General features: G+C 41.8%; 1 protein-coding gene across 1 annotated transcript in view; it reads right to left on the reverse strand.

Annotated features, from left to right (window-relative positions):
- Positions 1–239: 239 nt before the first annotated feature.
- Positions 240–19,427, reverse strand: part of camkmt (calmodulin-lysine N-methyltransferase) — a 98,703-nt gene continuing 79,515 nt past the window's right edge. Inside the window, exons 9-11 of the mRNA XM_077581345.1 lie at positions 13,455–13,518; positions 10,497–10,628; positions 240–1,773 (exon numbers count right to left, since the gene is read on the reverse strand). Coding sequence (XP_077437471.1) covers positions 1,687–1,773; positions 10,497–10,628; positions 13,455–13,518 — 283 coding nt within the window. The 3' untranslated portion in view covers positions 240–1,686. The remainder of the gene's footprint in view (positions 1,774–10,496; positions 10,629–13,454; positions 13,519–19,427) is intronic.

A 19,427-nucleotide genomic window follows, 5' to 3' on the forward strand; every position in this document is an offset into this window, starting at 1 on the left:
GCGTGTGTGTGTGTGTGTGTGCGTGTGTGTTAGCTTGTCTGGCACCAGCTTAGCCTGCAGGAGGCCATTGTTTTTGAAAGGCAGGCCGCAGCCAATCCCGAGGAAACTTTATTACATCTGTAAGCATTTAACGCCTTTAACTCTTGACAAAAAGAACACACACGCGAGGTGTGGAAGTCGAGGCGCCGTTTTCGCCACAAGAACGGCGCCCCGCCGCGGCAAACCGAGAGAAATGAAAAAAGCACAATGCCGAGAATGTGTTGATGTTCGTTTTTATTAAGTGATTTTGCGCTGACCAACGCATCGGAGGCCATCAAACTGAAGCCGATATTGAAAAACAAAGCGAAAGTTGGCCATTCAGACGCAAGATTTTGGATTTTAAAACCATTTTTGGTCGCTCACGGAAACGGTGACTAACCGTCATCGGAAATCTATTTCGTAAGCACACACGCCGTTTTCAGCACTAAGAAGATATTTTGTCTAGAATTTTTTTCGACAACTTGCTGTGGACTGAAAATGACATCACAGGTAAACGGCCAATCACGGCTCAGGTTGCTAACGTCACCCAAAATCGACCACATTTGGAAATGGGAAGTTTTCACCAAAAGCGTGTGAGGATATTTTGTAAATGTTTGAAGAAAAAAAAAATATATAATTTTTTGTGAATAAAGTATTGTCAAATGTGTGATTTTTTTTTGTACGGTGGGTGAGACGCGATCTTGTTGGACGGGTTCACTCTTAATGGATCTAAAGCTGACGTAAGGCACACTGACAGCGAACAAAAACAGCGTTTGGGCTTTGTGTGTGTGTGTTGATGTTGTTGCCGCTTTGGGTTTGTCCCGTTCAACTATTGGGCCACAGTCGTAATTTCACTCATTTGTCAACTTTTGGGATGAGCAAAATGTTTAAAGGGTCAAAAAGTCCACATCTTCCTGAAACTGAAAGCTTTGTACGGTCTCTTCAGGTTTTTATGACATTTGTTTCACACACACACACACAAAATGCTGGCTTGTTTTCCTAACACACTCATTGGGTCAACGTGGATGTGGAGCAGTTTGGGTTAATTATTCTGACCCAGCAGATTGGGTTGAAGATTGGATGACGGTGGACCGACGAGCTGAGGCTGGTCGTCATTTATTCCTTGGGTCAAATGCTCAACCCAATGTGCTGTGCATAAATAACCCAGCATTGCTCTGGTCCCTTTTGGACCCAACGCTGCGTTCACTATTTCACCCAATTTGGGTTACTTTGAACCCAACAGTTCTTAGATTGTAAACACTATGGATCATGTTCTGGTGTCAGGTGCACTGTAAAAAACAGTTGGGTCAAAAATAACCCAACTATGGGTCAAAAATGGACCGATCCTCTACTTGGGTCAATTTGACACAACTTTCTGGGTTGTGTTTTACAAGATGACCAATATTTATGAGTTGTTTTACGCTGAAAGACCAATTTCTTGACTCAGATTGACCCATAATTTGGATCGGTCCATTTTTGATCCATTATTGGGTTACTTTTGACCCAACAGTTTTTAGAGTGTGGCATCTTTGCCAGATATGTGAAGTCCATCGGAAGGACGCGCGCAGATATCGATCCTCACTTGCATGACGGGCGGATCACAGTGTTGATAAGACGCTAAAGTTGGCACCGGCAGCGCTGACGGGTCGAGGCGAGTCCGTACGTGCTTCACTGAGCTTGAGGTCCTTTGGTTAAGGTGAGCAGCAGAGGGAAGTGGATGTTCTCGTCGTACGCGTCTTTGCCTTCTTGCAGCATCTGAACACCAAAGCACAAAAAGGGAACACATCGTCACGGTTATTTGGGTCAACGGTTACTCGCTTTCACTCGGCGTGTGACGATAGCGGCGATGTCGTCATATCACAGTATTAATAGTGCCATACGATCGTCGTGGTCATGTCACGAGATTAAAAGCAGCGCATCGGTTCAAAATGCAAGGTTGTAATCCAGTTCTAGCACCCTCTGGTGGTTAGTTTATGAGTGCAGGATCATTTTAATTAGGAATGTTTTGGCCACCGTGGCGATTATCACGCCTTTAAATCAGTCACACCAGCAAATATTTTTCTAAACCTCATCCAAAAAAAAACACAATTTGGCCAAACACAACATTGTGAACTACCATTCAATTGTTTCACATTTTTTAAGCGAATTGACTGAAAATGCGACTTTTGCCCGTTTCCATCCCTCTCTTCTTTTGCAAATATTGAGAGGGGACTCCGCCGCTGTAGGTGGCGCTATACACTATAGAGATGTGCCTGGCAAAACATGCCTCTAAAATCTACAGGTGGCTTTTGAGTCCTGAAGTTTTCATGGAAAATTCAACAATATTAAAAAATAATTGCTATCTCAGCTCCTGAAGCAGACAGAAACATCATTTCAAAAACATTTTAGAGCTTACACCTGTGGTTTTCACACAAAACTAAGTTTATTATTTTAAACCTTCAATATATATATATATATATATATTTTTTTTAAATCAACAAACAAATGTGTATAACTGGTCAAAACACAACAAAATGACATTTCTGCTCTCCCGAGTTTAAAGGGAGAAGCGCGATCACCTTTTTCCAATTTCTAGCGTTTCTATTCAGTTTTATTTTTGCATCTCCTGAACATTGAAATAAAAACGGGTGGATGGAAACCCAACTAGTGACATGCGACATGACAATTTCTCCGTCGCTGATATGTGCAAGAAACACAATATTGTGGCTCTCCAAGATGAACTTTTTTTTGAACATTGTGAGGGTTGTTTTTTTTTTTTTTTTTTTTAAATATTGCCAAATTTCCCACAATATCATGATAATTATCATATTGTGAGGTTCATATTGTAATATTTATTGTATCATGATGTTTGGATATCGTTACATCCCTAGTTTTCACATGGTTATTTTTAGTACTTTTTTTTTTGCTTTCCTACCTATATTTTCTGGTACCTTTTTATTTAGCTTATTAAGTGGTTACTTTGTTGTGTGGTTATTTCAATACTTTTGTTTTGTACGACCTGTTTTTTTTCCCCCTGTCGCCTGTTTTTTTTGGTGCCGGCATATTGTGAGTATCTAAGGCCGGGTTCAACATATTCGAAGACGTTTTTTTGGGTTGACTTCTCTTTGAAGGTTACCTGGTTTCACTGAGTTATTTTGGTCTTCAGGTCTTTTGGTAGCTGGTTACTTTGCCCCCCCCACCCAAGCCCACCCCAGCCCACCCCTTGCGTTATCTCCCCTCCAGGCACCGGCCGGTGGTTGAACCTGTGACCCCAACCTCACTTAAAAAGAGAAGGAGGAAAAAGAGTGGGCGTGGAGGGGCAGCTGCCTGTGTGCCCCCCCCCCCCACCCCCCACCCCAACCTAAAAAACAAGCCCTACGTTGGGTGCTGGGTTGAGCAGCTTTCACATTGAAACGCTGCCGGGCGGAAGGAGCCGAGGCGGCGATTCAAGACGAAGGAAAGGGAAGGAGAAAAGGCGAGGGAGGGGGCGAGGACGGCTGAGCGCTGGCAGAGGTGAAAAGTTTAACAAGCAAAGCTGTTCCTCCTGATCGCAGGCCGCCTAATCAGCTTCATGGGTGGCTGCCTAAACCGCCTCTCAAACCGCAAGCAACGAAAAAAAAAAACACCCACCTCAATCTTTTCTCTCCGGCTCCTTTTTTCTTTTTTTTCTTTCTAAGGTGCAAGTCATTTATTTTAGTGACACTTTCGCCAGTGCTCCTGTGAACCACGCCACCCCCACCCCTCTTCCATCCTCGCTCTCATTTCCACCATTTCACCACTCGAGGAGGAAGTGGACAGACTGAAGGTGGGAGGGGCGGGGGGGGGGGGGGGCACTTGAAAAGAAGTCATGTCACTTGGAAGTTTTTTTGCTACCTCATTTTTCGGTGCATTTCATTTTTTTTCTTTTTTTTTTTTGGGTAGCTGGTTAAATTGGTTACTTGTTATTTTGATGCCTGCTTCGTTTGGTGTCTTTTTTTTTTGCGGTCCAGGATTAGTCAGACAGACGAGCTATTTTGATGCCCAGTCAATTTCCGTGCCAGGTTACTTTAGTAAGCAGTTATTTCGGTACATGACTTGGTTATTTATGTACCTGTATATTTTTGGACCCGTCTTATTTAGCATTTTATGGTCATTTTGGTGCCTATTTTGATACCTTGTTCTTTTTTTTTTTTTTACGCTACCTGATTCTTTTTTTTTCCACATCTGTTTCTGTTGGTCACTTTTCGGTAATTAGTTATTTTGGTTACCAGGTATTGAGGTGACCTGTTAATATTGATACCTGTATTTTTTTTGTTGCCTCCTTATTTTGGTTTCTGGTTTCGGTCCCTGACTATTATTCATGTGATATCTATTTTATTTAACAGTAACCACTTGGTTATTTGGGTCCTTTTTTGTTACCTGGTTATTTATTTATTTATTGTCACCTTTTTAATTTGGTGTCTGGCTACTGGCCATTTTGGTCCTGGATTTTTTTTTTTTTTTTTTGCAGTATTTATATTACTTAAAAAATACCCAGTTATTTATGCACCTGATTCTTTAGGTAACATTTTTTTGGTACCTGGTTATTTATAGATCTCATTATTTTGGTACTTAGTTGATTTTAATACCTGGTTAATTTAGTACCTGGCTATTTTATACCCGTTATTTTCCCCCCAGTACCCAATTATTGCTATCACACTTGGTTCTTTGGTCACAATTTTGCTACCTGGTTACTTTATTAACCATTTTCACTTTAGTAGCTGGTATATATTTTTTCTGGTTATCTTTGTACCTTTCATTTTGCACGTTTTTTATTGGTACCTCGTCCCATTGAGTTTGGTTGGTCTACTTATAGATGATTTTCCAGCTACTCAGTTATTTTGGCGACTTTGGAATAAGGTTATCCGTGTTCCAAATGAGTTATAAGCACGAGGCTATTTTGGCAGCTGGTTATTTAGGGCAGCGGTGGTTAAGTGTGTCAGTACTTGGGACCGTTTGCCAGAGGAGTGCGTCCCGTCTGCTCTTGAGCCAAGGCATCCATTTTACATGACACAAATGTCACGGCACACAAAAAAAACGTTACAAAATGTATGAATACTGAAATGACACGAATGAATGTCTGTCAAATTGAACACAAAGATGATATTTTATTGCGCGAATCAGTTATTGCGATTTTTATTCTCCACACTTTTTTTGCCACGTTCAAATTCCAACCTGCGTCAAAAATTCACACCCCCGAATGTCGAATCTGTAATTTTGCCGAATGAACAATACTGAGCTCTCTAAGAAAAAAAAAATATATATATTTTTTTAAAATTCACACCTCTCGGGGTATTTATTGTGTGATTCCACATGACTTCCAGTATTGGCACAATTTAACGTTAAACTTCAACTTTCCCCCGTTCACTTTCAATGAGTCTCCCACTTTCCACGCCCACTTCCAGACATAAAACTGACCGTCATTATCAGCTGCCTGATACATTTGGTAAATTGCCTTGTCCAGTACCAGGAGGTCGCGGGTTCGAATCCCACCTCCGACAAAACATTGCAAATATATCCATGGCAATTATGCTAAGGGTGATAAATGTATATCAACTGACTTATCATAGTGCCAGTTTTACATCTAAATGAATGGAGGGTACTGCATGCATAGGTGGCGCTATTGAGTGACCCCCCCCCCCCCCCCCCATCATTCCATTGGATATCATTAGTTCCACTTTTCCAACTAAATGAATGGAGGGTACTTTCAGATAACACTTGTTCATCTAAATTTCAACTTGCTTCAAAAATTCACGTTAAGCCTCCCGGGTTCAAGTGTTCTTTTTATTTATTTATCTTCCGACTACAATTAATACTTTGTAAATTTCACATCATTTATCTTTCAATTTGCTTCGTGAGCATTCAGCTTTCAGCATTCCCACGCAATTCCTGCAGAAGTCGCACTTAGTCTAGTTCAGTTATAAAAATTAGCAACAGGTGCGTACGCAGGTTTCTTGCACTTTCCGCAATTTCATGGAAGACAAGTTCATTGTTCTGCCACTTGACGTCGCTGAATTTGAATTTGTACTATTCATTTTTAACAAAAATTATTATTTTTTTGTAGTGAACAAAAGTGCAGCAAACGGCACGAAACGCCACAGATGCAAAAAAAAAAAAAGGTGTTTGTGTGAAATGAGAAGAGTGTCGTGATGTTACCAAATGCGCTGAGATGGAGGCTGAAGTGTGTCGGGTGCGGGAGGCAGCGGCGGACGACGGATTCTTCTGCTTATGCATGTGCAAAAGACGGGGGATGTACTCCCGCGCCGTGTGTGTGTGTGTGTGTGTGTGTGTGTGAGAGAGAAATTAAAATTCATGACTCTCTCTTCACAACCATTTGAGTAACAAGATTAAGATGGCGGGTGAGAAAATAGCGCCGGCATTATCAGGCCGCTTGCAGTCCCTCCAGCTGCTTGCCTCTCGATTCCACAACAGTGCGGATAAGAGGATAACGCGCCAGCCCGGTCGTCTGCCTGTCGCAGCACAAACACACACTCGCGCTGACAATTTTTTATTTATTTATTTATTTTTTTGGGGGGGGGACTTTTTGAACTAAAAATGCAAGCTTGCGGATGGCCACAATTGTGACCTTTGTATTTTGTGCACACAAAAAAACAAGCTTCTTAACAATTTCCCTTGAGGGATTCAAATGTCCGCAATAAATAATATTAAAAATGGCTCCAATGTAGTCTTGGGGAGGGGGGGGGGGGGGCAGGGGGATTCATGCTATGGAAATAATCATCTAACCTGCTCTTGGGACTTTTTTAGTTGAAGTTCTATAGCTAAATAGTTTTTTCAAGACATAAGCCTCGATGATCGCTCAATGGTGTGTGATTAATGTATGTGTTAATATTATAAGAATAATACACTCTGGGTCAAAAATAACCCCTTTTTTTTTTTGTCAAAAATCGGACTGACCCACTACTTGGGTCAATTTGGGTACTAACCCAAAGCTGTTGGTCACTATAACCTAGTTCTGGTTAAAAAAATTAAATAAAAAATTGGACCGCGACTTGGACCAATTTGGCCCAACTTTGGATCACAACCCAGAAACTTGTGGTCTATACAATTTTGGACCAAAATCTGGTTATTTTTGACGCAGCAGTTTTAAGGGTGTAAACTAAATTTGCTAATTTACTAGTCGCACGTGCATGTAGATAAAAAAAATGTACTCGTCCCAAATTTTAGGTGCAACATGCCAGCATTTAGAGGCAGTCTGGAGCCTTCAACGACTGTACATTCAGCCTTCATTAGCTTCATGCTAACATACAATGGGAAACGCCATAGATACGCGGGCGAAAAATGTGCATCAATGTGGCGTTGTTGTTACCATATTGAGTGAGCAATAAATATGTGAACATAAACGATCCAGCAGCACATAAACAAACTCAATTCCAATGAAGTTGGCACGTTGTGTTAAACAAAAACAAAATGATTGGCTGCAATTTGCTTGCTGGCCTGTGGGGGCGATCCAAACAGGTGTTTGATGAGCAATCCTCAACTTTTTCACTCTTTTTTTTGCCACATGTCCCAGTTTTTTTGGGGAATTGCATTTCCATTAATTTCAAATGGGGGAAAAACGTATTCTTATTTTTATTTTCATTTTTAATGTATTCGAGATTGATCACAAATTGTGTGACAAAAGCGTGTTGAAAAAAGTTGGGGAAAGGGAAACAAAAGTGAGCCAATGAAACACACCAGCTATATTTGCTTCCTTTTATGGGGCTGTCGGTACGACTTGCTCAAGCTTTTTTAGTGTCACTTCTCCCAAAGAAACAAACGTTTGTGTTTATTCTTTGATTGCGGCAAGCTGACGCGACATGCGCATCCATAGTATGTGTGTGCGCTTGCGTGTATGCGTATGCCTGTGTGTGTGTGTGCGTGTGTTTCCGCTGCAGGTTGTGATATTGCCTGGTCTGGTTTCTTGGTCCTCCCACTGCAAGTAAACACATCTAGTCAAGGAAAGCTAATCTGTCGTGCAAATGAGGAGCAGCTGCTTATTGGTGTGTTGTGTGTGTGTGTGTGTGTGTGCACGTGTTTTACCCGTGTGTGTTTGGGTGTGATATCATCACATGCTACGTTTGCGTGTCATGTCTGGCCAACATGTCGTCTAAGTGATGTCTGCTCTGTGCGAGCTGGTGATATAATTCTTTTTTTTTCTTCTTCTTTTTTTTTTTTTTGCTGCGTGTCCATGTGTGTTAGGATGGTCAGTCTGGGCCACACGCGCGCGCACACGCGCACACACACGGACAAACACGGACAAACACACCCTTTCGGTGTGTTTATGAGAAGATAAGCAGAGGAGACTTAATAACCTTCAGATGTGAGGAGGACACTCCAAGTTTTCCTCATTTTTGTATGCAGCACCTGACCCCGATGTGTGTGTGTGTGTGTGTGTTTGTGTGTGTGTGTGTGTGTGTGTGTGTAAGCGTGAGTGTTTTGCATTGATGTCATCCTGATCAATTCCTTCCAGAGTATTTTCAAACACGGTGGTAGCTGCACCAGCGTATTTATATTTATATTTATAAAAGTAAAAATAAAAATGGGTATTAAAAAATATATTTCCAAAATTAAATACAAAAAAAAACATAAATGGAACTTAAAAACAACTCCAGAATAGTATATATATTTACATGAATAAATAAATAAAAGCAAAAATAAATACAAAAAAAAACATAAATGGAACTTAAAAACAACTCCAGAATAGTATATATATTTACATGAATAAATAAATAAAAGCAAAAATAAATACAAAAAAAAAACAAGATTCATGAAAATAAAAGTAAATGTGGAAATAAAAAAAATAAAAAAGTATTCATAAAAATAAAAATAAATGTGGAAATAAATACAAAAATAAATATGGAAATAGTGAAACAAAATTAAACACAAAAAATAATAAAAATGGAAATTAAAAACAACAACAAAACAGTATATATATATTTACATAAATAAATAAAAACAAGACTAAATACAAAAATAAACAAGATTCATAAAAAGAAAAGTAGAAATAAATACAAAAATAAATATATAAATAGAGCTTAATATGAATCAAAAATAAAAATGCTCTGCTCTCATATTTATTCATTCCATGCTGTAGACGCTCATCATGAAATGTGTCATTAAAAAATATTGATGAGAGGGGGTGGTCCTAAGTTTATGGCCCTCCACCCCCCCCCCCCATTATTATTGCCGTTCTCCCGCCACAAGGATGAAAAAAATCTCCCGTTTTTTTCCCAGCCCAAAGTTGCACAGCTGCACCCGCTGATAAAAAAAAAATTAAAAAAAATGTTGTAATAGCACGAAATGAGCAAAGAGGTGTGAGCGAGTGACTCGAACGTGCCCTTTCGGGCGCAATTGTCCCAGCGGTGTCGGCGGCAACGCGAGGAGCGCGAGGAGACGCGAGGAGACGCGAGGAGACGCGAGGAGACGCCGTCCACTTGTTGTGAGCTGCGCGCGTAAATGGAGGCCGCAGCGGGACGCCGCTTTCTTTTAACTCAGGTGCTTTCCCGAGGCGGCCCCCCCGCCAAGCGAGCGCCCAGTGAAAGCGGCTAGTTTTCGCCCGCGCCATTCGATGGTCACAAACGTGGACTCTAAAGATTTATTGACGATGGCGATCAATGAATGGCACACACTGGAAACTTCCAAATCATGCTTGGATATCAAATCGTGAAAGTCGTATCTCGGTCTGTTGGCTGCAAGCTTTTCAATTGGCGCCGTCGGAATTGCAGTCCAATCTCATTATCGGGAGCTGCTTGGTTGGTTTGTTAAACGAGTTGTATAAGTAGGTAAAAGGTGATTGTTCATTGGTTGGTTGGTTGGCGGCACTCTAAAAACAGTTGGGTCAAAATGAACCCAACGAAATGGACCAATCCTCTACTTGGGTCTATTTGACCCAATTTTGGTTCATTGGTTGAGTTGCATTCAAAGATTTGCTGTTTGATCAATTTAGTGAGTTTGTTAATGGGCTGTCAACTCCTTTTGTCAATGTTGGTTGGTTAATCAGTTAGCTGGTTGGTTGGATTACTTGGTTGAGTTAATTTGTGTTTAATTGGTTAGGTTGGTTTGTGGGACCGGTTGGTTGACTACTTTGGGCTGGTTAGCTATTTGGTTGAGTTTGCTGGCTGACCGCTTGGTTAGTTGGTTAACATGGAGTAATAATTGGTTAGGTTGGTTAGTGGACTGTGAGTGGTTGAGATTTGTTGGTTGGGAATGGCTTATCACTTTGTTGGTCCAACTGCTGGTTGGTTATTGGCTTAGGTTGGTTGGATTGGTCAACGAGTAGTCACCTGACCTGCTAGTACAAATCAAAGGCATGACATTTTGCCGACCTGAAGTGAGTTATTGGGATTCCACAAAAACACACGTTTTAGGATCATGGAATCTTTTTTTTTTTCATTTTTGCCACTACAGATTGAGATTTGCACTCAAATGTGTGACATTTGACTTGGCGTGCTCGTTGGTTGCTGTCAAAATGGCGCTCTCACCTTCAGATGCACGTCCCACACCTGCGCATCGTACTGCCGCTGCTGAGCCACCAGGAGTCCGGCCCGCCGGGCCAGCTGACAGAAGGTCCCAAGGGTGTCGCCTCGGAGCGGGGCAAACACCAAGGCCACGCCCTGGCCCAAGAGAACAACGTCAGCAATTACGTCATACACACACACACGCACGCACGCACGCACGCACACACTACAAGTCATGAATAAACACACTCCTTTTATTTCCACATCAAAACAAATGAAAGCTGCGTGGAAATGTGAGCGCGCACACGCAGGCTGTGAGGTTGCGTCTTCGAAATCTCGAGTGAGACGTGCGCACCAGAGAGGAAGAAAGAGTGTTGTGTGTTTGTGTGTGTGTGTGTGTGTGTGTGTGCGCGCGCGCGTCCCGCAGACGTCCTGCAAGTACTAAGAGGATTAACAACAGGTTCAAAGTTTCTTTGAAATCCTCCAGCTTTGAGTTTTATTCCACGCTGATCGTGTTGTTATTGTTCTAATTAAACGCAGCTCGGAGACGAGCACGTACGAACGCACAAATTAACACAAAAGCGCAGGAGGCAGCGGGAACGCTCGCTTTGTCCACCGTTTTTTTGGGTTGTTTTTTCGCTTTCATGCAAACGTTCCGCGAAAACCGGAATCAAACACGCACGCCCCAGACACGAATCATCTGATTAAGAGGATCGGGCCACCCGGACGGCGTACCTTTGTCACAAACAACAAATTACATGAGAGAAGTCGGCCTTTTGCTAATTGTTTAATCAGCTTAGCAAATGATTGAATATTTGGCGAGGCTCTTGGTGGCGTCCGCGTTTTGTCTGATGGCCGCCGCTCAAATCATATTAGCTGCCGAATTATCTCGGCGGGATTAAAGCGGGAGATATGATTATATTAGCGAGAGCCGGCGACGGGCGCAGATGCGACGCGCTCGCGCGCCGGCCATTGTTAGCGCTCAGCGGTAAGCCGCCGCCGCCGCCGACGGCACAAACGTTTGATTATTCTCAGCAGAGATGAGCAACCGCACTTTTGTGTAAGATGCAACAAATATCGAGATAATAACGAGCATGGGCGTGTTGTGATGTTGTGAGTGCACGACGGTTTTGTTTGTGATATTTATGAGATTATTATTAGTATGAGTTTCCATGGCAACAAATAAATGCCTGGCAGGTAGCTAGTTAGAGTGGCAAGTGAGCACACGCCGTTTGCAACTGACTTCTTATGAGGTTTTAAAGTGACCGACTATTTTCAAGACCTCTGCACAGAGGCGGATTAAACCTGATGTTGGTATTTCACAGACGAGCGCAGGCCGATGGATCTGCAGGTCGGAGGCTGCGCGACTTCACTCATGGCCAACCAAAGCGGCGTCTTTCATTCCTCTTTAAATGTTGGCACACAAGTCGCACTACAGTCTCGACCTGGTGGAGGCGCCATCTGCAAGACACTCCCCCCTCATCTGTGCCGGCCCACCCAGCTTGGTGAAGACCAGTCTGCCAAATTGGCAAAAAAAAAAAAAAAAGGTTCCTTCAGCATTTGTACCAAGGTGCAGATATTCGGTCAGAAATTGTGAAATAGAAATGTGCAATCATTTTAATAATTTTTTTAGGAATTTTATTACTATCACTATTTGTTTTATAAATGTGTAATAATTGTATGTTTTTAGCTGTATTTGTTTGTTTCTTATCGCATCCTTACCTAGTTACTTCTCAGACTTAAACGCACAAGAATTCCAATGTGCTTATACTGCTAAGCGTTTGTGCAAATGGCGAATAAAGCCTATTCATTTTTTTTACTTGCCATAAATTCCTCCGTTTGGTAAAAGGCACTTTCTGCTGTGTCGTGATCAGCGAATATAGCTTTTGGAATTGTGGCCATCAACCTCAACCTCGGTTTCATCAGACCGTATTTTTCCCCACACTGTTTGTTCTTTGCATATTTTGGGCTGTTTATCTTACGGCGGGTGGTTGTTGCCAGAAATTCCTGCTTTGGCGATGGCGCTAAATGAACCTTTTGGAATGATGGCCCCAAGTTTCAACGTTGTAATGTATATTTAAGCAAAATGCATCCAGGCTTAAATGTTTTTCTTATGGGAGATTGTAGTCACGTGGAGGGCACAGCCAGTACTTGCCAGAAATTCCTCCTTGGTCACGTGCAGTGATGTTTTTGCACCTATGCGTACCTTTTGGAATTGTGGCTCAAACATTCAACCTTGATGACCACCTTTTATGAATGCAACATTGTGTCAGGCTTGGACATTTTTTGTCTAATGGGAAATTGTGGCCAGCACTTGCCAGAAATCCCTGATTTGGTGATGGCGCTGTGTTGCTCTTGCAGGTCTTGCAAAAATGGTTTGAGGAAAATCCCGAAAGAACGCAAAAGTGCTATTAGTGAGAACCGATGAAATATTTTCAATGCATTGAAGCCTTAATGTGGCTTATGAAATGCTGAGCGGGGGGGTGAGTGGGCGTCTTTTGGGGGGGGGGGGGATGCATACAGCTTTCTCTGTCATCCGTCTTCAGGCCGGCCGGCCTCCGTACTTGAAACGCGACCCGCTTCCTTCACATGAAGAGAAATCTCAACCCTATCTCTTCCAGCCTTTTGCTTTTATTCCCTCCACAACACACACACACACACACACACACACACACACACACACACACACACACACACACGCACACACACACAAACACACACTCCCCCATCTGCTTTGGCGGTCGCAGCATGGGGTCTTATCGCGGGGCCAAAAGGGAGAAGTTGCCCGGGATTTATGATGAAGGCGAGGCCAGGAGGCGGAGACTCGGAGATCAGAGCGCTGCACAAGTATTAAAGCATTACATGATATTAATCCCGTCACACTATTAATGTGTGCTCATGCCTAATTATGATTGAGGAGAGGGATGGGGGATAAGCACACATATATACAGTAGACACAAACACGCACACACACACACTTACGTTGGGTTGCAGTAATCTCCTTATGGCATCGACCAGGCTGCTTCGGTATTGGTCCAGAAACAAACTGAGAGAGAGAGAGAGAGAGAGAGAGAGAGAGGTTAGCGTGCATTGCCGCGATGGCAGCCGCAGATAAGGCAGCGGGGCATGTTTATTTTTATTTTGTTGACAAATAGACTCGCACCATGACGGAGGGAAGGCCAAAAAAACAATTTGCATAAGTTTACGACGGCGCCGAGTGTGTATTGGACTCGGCCCGTTATCGAGGCGCCGACGGGAATGAGGAAGAGGCCGCAAATGTGCGCATGTACATACGTAAAGTGTGTGCGTAGGGATGATGTGTGCTTTGGCTTCAAACGCAATCGGGAGAGAGAAAAAAAAATGAAGAAATGGCTGGTTATAGGACAAGAATCACATTTGGCATTTGGCAAGTCCAAATGGATGTTGCGCTACGAGGAGCCCAAAAAACGCTAAGCTAAGCTAAGTTACTTCAGTAAAAAGGTCTTGTCATGTAATCAAAAAAAATGAGGAGTTTTTCCAAATGTATTTTCTTAGGTTTTATTGTCCTATAAGCATTGTAGAATATGATCATTTCTGGTAATTATTCTTGGAAAAATGAAGAACCACACACAAGTGTAATCTTTGAGCGTAAAATCTGAAGTACGGATTTTGTAAGCTTTGCCATTTTTTGGCAACCACGTGGATTTTTTTTCTTTCCCAAAGGATTGGCCGATATTTGAAATTTTGACAAATATCGCCTTCAGCCATTTTAAAAAAAAAAACCTGAAGGCCGATAAGATGTCAATTTAAAGTTGAGTTATTAACTTTTTTAATTAATAAGAGATTCTGCTTACTCTTGGAATTAATTCCCCGCTCGTTTGTTTTCATTGGAAATGAAAATTGAGATAAGTGAAAATTTACCATTTCAGATATTTTGAAATCTTGGAAAACTTTTGTTAGTGTAGAAAACCAGAGTGAATCAGTTACTTGTTAAAGTTTCCACTGAACTTTTTAAGACACACTAATGAACTGGAAGCTCCCGCAGCGTTTTATCAGCAAGTCTTGGAACACTTTTTGAATTTTTTTATTTTGATGCCAATATTTTCCCCTTTTACTGAAAATTAATATTGTCAACAAACAATTCTTGTTAACTGGAAAAATAAACAAACTCTGAATATCGACCAATGGTCTAACCTCCTCATAAATCACATTTTAATGGAAAAAATATCTGCCTCAAATAAAAACCAAATATCCAAATTTATAGAAACATGGTCTACGTATAAAGAATTTTTTAACCTAATTCTGGTTACTTAATTCTGTCTGTTAGCGAGAGCCACTACATCGTGATAACTTACATTGATATTTCTGCATCTGGCAATTTATTATTATATTATATTATTAGTATGGGATTTTTTTTTTAATGGGCTTTAGGTGAACTGATGAATACACACACGCACGCACGCACACACACACACACACACACACACACACACACACACACACGCACATACACATACTCACCCACATACAAAAAATATATATAGATATATATATATGTGTATATATATATATATATATATATGTATATATATTTAAAAAAAAAAAAAAAAAAAAAAAAAAAGATATTTGTCTCCAAATATCGGTTATCGGCCTCCTTGACTCCAAATAATCAGTATCGGCCCTGAAAAAAACATATCGGTCTGTACTAAACGAAACACTTGACCCACAATGACTATGAAAACATGTCGATATGAAATACATTTGTGTACATGAAGATACAAAAATGGCCGCACCCTCCTGCCAAAAAGCCCCCCCCCCCCCCCCCAAAAAAAATGACGTGCTTATCACGCCAGATGAGATCTGATTAATTGGACTAAAATGCAACAATAGAGATTTGTCCTAATCCTCGCACCTCCAACTGGAGCGTCAGCTGCAATCTGGCCCGGCGCAAAAATTCCTTTTGCTGAAACCTTATTCGAATTCGCAGGACGTATTCGCAAGCAGGAGTGCATATCGTGTATATTGAAAATACGACGCGCCCGCAGCTCTTAAGTGAAAGCAGGATGTGCGCAAGTTGGAGTTAAGCAAAGTTTATTATTCTTGCGGGGGTGGACGGGGGGGGTGCGGACGGGGGGTGCGGACGGGGGGTTGCCAGGTTTATTTGCCTTGAAAGGTGAGAAGTTTGTGTTTGGTTTAGTTTGCCACGCGCGTCCACTCGCAGAGGAAGAGCGGCCGGCCAGGAAGTGGACTGCATGGGTGGAGGCGCACGCACACACGCAAGTGCAAGGGAAGGACAAAGTGTCACTCGGCGGACAACGGACGAGATGAGTCACTGTTTTGTCTGTTTAAAAAAAAAAACACCAAACAAAAATGGGTCTTACTGTCGAGCGAGTGAAAATTTGTGACATCGCTTCGACAAGCGTGCACAGCAATGAGGTGTCATCGCTGTCCGTGTTTCTCTCAAATTGAGTGGCCTTGCCCTTTAAGGGCACCCTATTGTCTCGCACTGCCCCCCCGCCCCCCTCCCCCACCCACCTCTCACTCGGGACACGCATGCAAGGCGGTCAAGGTCAAAGTGCACGACTGAGGTGTGTGTCTAAATTTGTCACATTCATGAGGATCATCGGGTGAGACGGAGGAAACAAATGACATCATCAACTGCAATGAGGGAGGGGGCCACGATTTTTCATCTGGGGGGGGGGGGCACATAGAGCCACACAAGCAATAACAAATAAGTAAATTGAGAGATCAAATATGAAATTATGACCTCCTGGTTTCTGGACGATGCACTTTTTTTCATGAAAGTGGAAAGTGAAATTTGGAAAAATGTCAATGCTTGTCCCATTGAAAATTAATAGGAAAAAGTTCATATTTAACGTTAGAATATTGTAAGTATTATGTGGAAGTTGTTACACGGCAAAAACGTGCGGAGAATAAAAATCACAATAACATATGTTGGAATGCGTCAGCATTCCCACAATTACTATTGAAGGACAGCACAAAATTGCAAACCAATATTAAGTGCAAGAAGTCATTTTGTGTATTTTTCCACAAAAATCCACTCACACAAAATAGTATTATTGATGCTCTAGTTTGTCTTGCATATAATTCCAAATCCTCCCCAAAAATGATTAAGCTTTCTCACAGTGTAGTAAGTTGTGGTGCCGTGTCTGCCATCTAGTGGTGAAAGGTGATACTACAGCTTAAAACCATTCAAGGGAACCCCAATATTCACGGGCATAGGGACCGCGCCGTCATGCAAAAATATTTGCACACCCAAAATAGTCTACAAAATAATAATAATAAGAAGAAATTCAAATAAAATAAGAGGAAGCTATGAAATGGCAGCTGCACTATCCGGTTACTATTTAACTTTTTTTTGGTATGAATTTTGGGCAAAAAAATGACTGAATCAAGTTCAAGACACTGAATTGCATTTGATTGTATCGTTCTCAATGAAGCAATATAAGACTTGAATGAAATTCACAACCACAAATTGTTGAATCATGGATTGCGACGGTCGCCTTTCTACGACATCGTCCTTTCAATTGACGCTCAACCCAACTGGCACGTTCCTAGGAAATCACAATGTCTCGTCACCAACGTCCGCCCTACAGCGATCCCTCCGACCAACGAGGCAGCGCATTTTGTATCCGTCCGAAACAGCCCGCGCGCGACGACGTGTCCCAATACTTTTGTTTCGTCGCATTGCAAACATTGCATTCTCCGGCTTTTATCTCGGTGCGTACACATGGTGGGATTTTTTTGGGGAAGAGCCCAGATGGCCAAACTGTGGCCAACAATTCTGTGCCACCCGCATTCCCACTGGAGGAATGCCTCAGCCTCAGCCTCGCACGCACGCACGCACGCACGCACGCACGCACGCACGCACGCACGCACACACATTCAATCATGGATGCAATAATTGAGACATTAAACGCAAGTCAGGCTGTTGTCAACAGAATTTAGTTGCAAAATGTTCTTCTTCTTTTTTTAAACACCACAAATGGTCTTTACTTCTGAACGTCACAATTGGGTGGAAGTCATATATTTTTTTTCAATTTCAACAAATTCTTGTGTTGAAATTGAAACTAGTTTGTTGGCTTTGATGATGCAACGTTAGTGGTTGAGCAAAAATGCTGTTTTTGGGGTCTCGTGAAAAGTGACGATTTTGGAGGTACGAGGATCAGGATCATTCAGAAGTTCTCAATATCAGCTATTGTGGGAAGCATTCCCACATATGTGATTTTTATTTTTAACGTTTGTAATTTTCACATCATTTATCTTTCAATGTACTTCATTAGCACATGCATTCAAATCTTAGCATTCAGCTTTTCAACATTCTCACACAATTTCTGCAGAAATTGCACTTTGTCAAGTTCAATATACTTCTTTTTTTTTCATGATACTTTTAAGGTTAGTCAAATGTCCAGACCTTGTTGGCACCTTTCCTTAAAGCGATACTTGACTCACTGAACCCTTTTCAGCCGTAAGAAGATAATATTTTGTCTAGAATTCATTTCGCAGCTTCATGATTTTTTAATGTCCAATTAATACCATTAAAAACACATTTTTCCACTTGCTGTCGACTGAAGATGACATCACGTGTGCTCGGGGGGCGCAGCTAAGCGATCATGGCTCAGTTGGCTAACGTCACGTGACCAAACCCGGTAAAACGAGAATACAAAAGCAGCCCCGGGAGTCCACTAAACTGTTTAGCGGGTTTGCTCATGTTCCGTTCACGACGCCAAAGCGAGCGCAGTTGCGGCGTTACTTTTGGTGGACTGCAGAGGGCGATATCGCCCAACATGGTGAGCCCGATTGATAAATTCATCTTATTCCAAGAATGCAATATTAAACAGAATAGTGGTGAAACTGGAATTGAATTCCTCTTTAAATACATGTTAAATAAAAGCAAAACAAAAAGAATCAAATAGCCTGAAATTCAGATTTGGACATTATTTGAAGTGCACAAGCCGAAATGGCGGAGCAATTAGCACATTAGCACTTTGAACAACATGAGCAAAAACAATAGTCAGACTGCGGCGCTCTCCTTTTGTCCAAACAAAAGAAAATGCTGGGGGACATCCAATGACATTAGAACGAAAGGCGCTCCTAACACACACGCGGCGTCGGCGCTACGCTACGTTGCACACACGCTACGTTGCACACGCGCTCGCCATGTTCACAGTTGGAGATATAATTAATCAAAGTGGATGGCGCCTTGTTGACCTTTTCGCAGGTGATCATCACAATGACGCGCCCATTAATCGGTCAGCCGTCACTCTTCAAACGCCGCCACTGCAATTATCGCACCATCGCTCCAGGATGGCGCTAGCGGGAAGCTTCTTTCCACGTGCGCGCACGCACGCACGTGGAAAGAATGACGCTCGTCCGCAATGCGCTAACTTTACCTGTAATTGATTCCTTTCTCGCCCGATTGAGCGTAAATGTAAAATAGTCGCAATCGAGACGTCCGTCCGCTTTGTCGGCTTTTGGGGTTGGAACGCGACAGCACAAAAACGCTGCCGGTGGCTAATGTTTCCTCGCTCATCCAACGCTTGCCGACGTTTACAACCCAAATTCTCTTTCAAGAAATTGCATTCAATTATTCACAACCACGATTGCCACAGATACCTTGGAAAGTAACTTTAACAGTTACTTTACTGGATACAGTATTGGACAAAGTAACTCAGTTATATTGTTGATGACTTGATTTCAAAAGTAACTAAATTAGATTACAAGTTATTTCATGTAAATAAGTTGACAAGCGGTTTTGACAATGCAGTACTTTAATTTTTAGTACATTTTTAACAGTGACATTTATATATAATAAAAAATATAGACAAATTTTATTGTCTTAACATAAGTAAATATTTGTATTTAAAAAAGGCTATATATTTTACTTAACAGGCTACTATATAAATAAAATAAATAAATAAATAATAAAAATAAAATAAAATAAATAAAATATAA

This window comes from Vanacampus margaritifer, chromosome 12 (genome assembly GCF_051991255.1).
Source record: "Vanacampus margaritifer isolate UIUO_Vmar chromosome 12, RoL_Vmar_1.0, whole genome shotgun sequence".
NCBI classification, from domain to species: Eukaryota; Metazoa; Chordata; class Actinopteri; order Syngnathiformes; family Syngnathidae; genus Vanacampus; species Vanacampus margaritifer.